The sequence below is a fragment of the Panicum virgatum genome, chromosome 2N (genome assembly GCF_016808335.1).
Source record: "Panicum virgatum strain AP13 chromosome 2N, P.virgatum_v5, whole genome shotgun sequence".
NCBI lineage: Eukaryota > Viridiplantae > Streptophyta > Magnoliopsida > Poales > Poaceae > Panicum > Panicum virgatum.
In genome coordinates, this window is record NC_053146.1 from 66,455,303 (window position 1) to 66,458,713 (window position 3,411).

A 3,411-nucleotide genomic window follows, 5' to 3' on the forward strand; every position below is an offset into this window, starting at 1 on the left:
CGGTGAATCAGGTTGGCTATAGTTAGCACTCATATACTTCTTCATTTGTGCCCATTCTTCTTCCATTCGGCTCATACGATTGTTAACTTTTCGATTTTCTTCATGAAGGACTTGATTATCATCCTGAAGTGCTTGTCTTTCTTGCTCAGACTGTGCTAGTTTTTCTACCAGTTCAGCCTTGGTAATAGCTGGACTTCTCAAGTCTCTTGCTTTTATTCCACCACCATAACCAACAACATGGTCACGCCTTGTGGATGGGAAGCACTTGTCCACAAGTTCTACATTAGAAAGAGAAGGGTTCAACAACCTTTCCTTCTGAATATGTGCCTGCAGAGCAAAACAATCTGAATTATCGGCTTATACCAACACATATGTAACTATTATGAGGTAACACTGAACAAAAAAAAGGTCCATGTGGAATTATAAACTTACATGCTTGCTGGAGGTTTCAGAATCCACAAAAGTTCCACCCTTTGTGTGAGTGATAGAAAATAATGTGTCCAAACTTGGAGGCTTGTTTTCGTTGCCACCCTATAGTGATAGAACAATGGAACATGTAATAAATTGACAAGTAAAAAAAGTGAGCAATGAAATCTATACAGTCTATACATACATTGTCCCAGATGATCTGTCTGAAAGGTTTGCTGCCACTGCGATGATGAATTTTTTTAAGCTAGATCTATTTTGGAGTTTCTCTTGCTTTTTTCCTACATTTTGAAGAAATTATGTTACTAAGGGCAATCACAAGGGGTCACATGTAAACCACACAAGTTATTATTATATAAGATGCAAGATTAACACTTACTGTGAACTCCTTGCTGTAGAAATGTTCTTTGACAAGCCACTCCCAATCTGCTTTTGGAATCTCTTGAGGACAATTCTTAATAGCATGTTGCATATTCCTTGCTGGCTTAACAAAATGCCGATTTAAGTCTCCACGCCAATTGTTCCATAGATCTCTAGCATGCTCCATGATCTCATTTTCGTAGACATCAAGTTCAATATTTTGGTCTGCATTTTCGAACTTGTCCTACATGCGTGTTAAACAAGTATTGTTATCTGGACTTTGCTAGAGGACAAAAAGAATGAATAGGCAGCTGCATAGGAGAGCAGTTACCTTAATTGCATCAAAAATGTGCTTCTGAGCTACTGGACTTATATCTGTCCATTTCTTGACCCTTATTGGAGTGATGTTAAGATCACGCACAATTCTACCAAACTGTCGTGAGAATGTTTTAGATAAAGCTCTCTTGTTATAGAACCTCACTTTAATTTTCTCGCCTGCCTTTAGTTTAGCAACCTTCTTACATTTGTTTTTTCCATGACCTTGTTTCTTTTCAACTTTTTTGTCACCTGAAACATTAATGAAAATATAAGAACAATTTTGATCCTGTCGAGACTGATTTTATTTCACTTGTGTTAGTGGTCATACGATTTAATCTATCTGCAAGATGCTGATCCTCTTGTGCTTCTTCAGTCTCCATGTTATCATTATTAGACAATCCGTCTGCATATGATGTAAATAGGGGAAGCTTGAGAATATTGTACAATTTCACCTAATGTCTATTTAATGACACTTTAATCTATGATTGGCTAACACTGTCACAAAGTTGAAGGTTACAGAAAATCAGTGCTCATCTCTGAGTGGTTGACATTTAATTTTCAGTACCATCATGCATTGAATATGTAGTACTCTAAGGAATCAAAGTCATTGCAGCATGTCTCCTACCTTGATCGACAGACCTTCCATCATCTCTGCTCCATCCAGCATGCATCCTATCTTGATCAACTAGATCTTTGTTCTTGGCTGCAAGACAGAAGCATTAACTGCAAATAATAAAAAGTTTTAATTCAAGATGGATTTTCTAATGTTTTCAGGGTTCGGAGTCACACATAAGAACTTCTTTGCTTTCTTGTTCCAATCTGACCAATCTGTGTCTTCATCTTCTGGTTCAGAGCTAGCATATGCAAAATATGCACCTTTGGACTTCGGTGTATTCATTGTCCTATCACACAGATCATCTAATTCATCTCCATGTTCTGGATTATCTGTAGGAGGATAGATATGAGTCAAATAACTAAAAATTAGATATTATATCAACACCTTAATACCTTAGTGCATCTGTTCTCTTGACAGAACTAATACATAAGGATAACATAGCTGTAACATTATTTACCCTCAGGTACTTGGAAATGGTTCTTGAAACTAGTAGCTTTCTTGATTGAAGTATGAGCACCATTGGTGCCTACATTACTGTTGTTGTGGATTGGTGCACCGCTACTGATATTTGGATAGGTTCGCTTCGCATGTTGCTGACGAAGCAGTCCAGGACTTATGTATTGTGACTTAGCCAATGCTGCAGCTGTGAGATTTCCATACCTGCCCCTTTGCATAGTGAGAACCTGAACAAATAGCAGCCATATCAATTACTTAAAAGTGGTGTATGAAGGGAAAATTATTATGATAAGCACTGAACCTGGTAAGCATCCATATCAATTACTTAAAAGTGGTGTATGAAGGGAAAATTATTATGATAAACACTGAACCTGGTAATGAAAATATAGCAATATTCTTACCTAGTAACGAAAATATAGCAATATTTCTTAAGAGTGATGTGCAGTACATGAGAAGAGATTAGGGAAAAGAAACAAAGGATTAAACCTGCTGCATGCTCTAGCTAACCTTGACTCTAATTGAACTCTAGGCCATACTGTACTAAGGCTTACACTAACAGCTAACTAACTCATGAAAAAATAGCACCATCATGGTTTCCTCTTTCCACATGATGATATGTTTGAAGGGTCCTCAATGTGCTCGTCTTCATAACCATCATCATCAGGTTCAATTGCTTCATCATCTGAATCTCCAGGGGGTACATCATAAGTGTCGCGTGGTTGCATTTTGACGACCAAGTGCCATCCTTTGATTAGATTGTCCTTAACAAAAAATACTTGAGAGGCTTGTCTAGCTAAGACAAATGGCTCATCTGTCTTAAGTAAACACTTGAAGTTTATGCTAACAAGTCCATAAACATCTGTCTTTATCCCTCGAGAGTTATTAAAGATGTCAACCCACTTGCAACAAAATAATGGCACTCGCCTTCCACCTAAAAATTGGAGCTCAAGTATCTCTGTCAAAACACCATAATATTCTACATGGTCCTCATCCATGCTTCCTTCAGAAGTAACAGCCACCCCACTATTCTGTGTACACCGGTTACTATCACGACTTTATATGCGAAACCTAAAACCATGTGTATGATAGCCTGAAAAACATGTTGTGTTTTTTAGAAGGCCTCGTGACAATGACAAAAGGTCTTCCATTCGTTCACTTTTATCATTTTCATGTAAATGATGAACCTGCAGATTTAAAACATATCATGCAACCTCTAGAAACATACCTATTAAACA

At 37.4% G+C, this 3,411-nt stretch overlaps 1 protein-coding gene across 1 annotated transcript; it reads right to left on the reverse strand.

The window, feature by feature from the left end:
• Positions 1–412: 412 nt before the first annotated feature.
• On the reverse strand, positions 413–2,476 carry LOC120659011. The gene is made up of 8 exons (XM_039937094.1): positions 2,178–2,476; positions 1,894–2,049; positions 1,730–1,807; positions 1,433–1,507; positions 1,118–1,353; positions 806–1,030; positions 614–707; positions 413–531 (listed from the first exon to the last, which is right to left on the reverse strand). Exons 1-7 carry the CDS (start codon positions 2,392–2,394, stop codon positions 669–671), a joined length of 1,026 nt encoding a protein of 341 aa, XP_039793028.1. The 5' UTR covers positions 2,395–2,476; the 3' UTR covers positions 413–531; positions 614–668.
• Positions 2,477–3,411: the final 935 nt, after the last annotated feature.

Bases quoted from the DNA above. Each gene is read 5' to 3' on its own strand.
- LOC120659011 (XM_039937094.1), bottom strand. From the start codon at position 2,394: ATGCAAAGGGGCAGGTATGGAAATCTCACAGCTGCAGCATTGGCTAAG. The intron at 1,031-1,117 runs GTAACTGCTCTC...ACACGCATGTAG, and splicing joins ACATTTTTGATGCAATTAAG to GACAAGTTCGAAAATGCAGA. The intron at 708-805 runs GTAAGTGTTAAT...TTCAAAATGTAG, and splicing joins TCTACAGCAAGGAGTTCACA to GAAAAAAGCAAGAGAAACTC.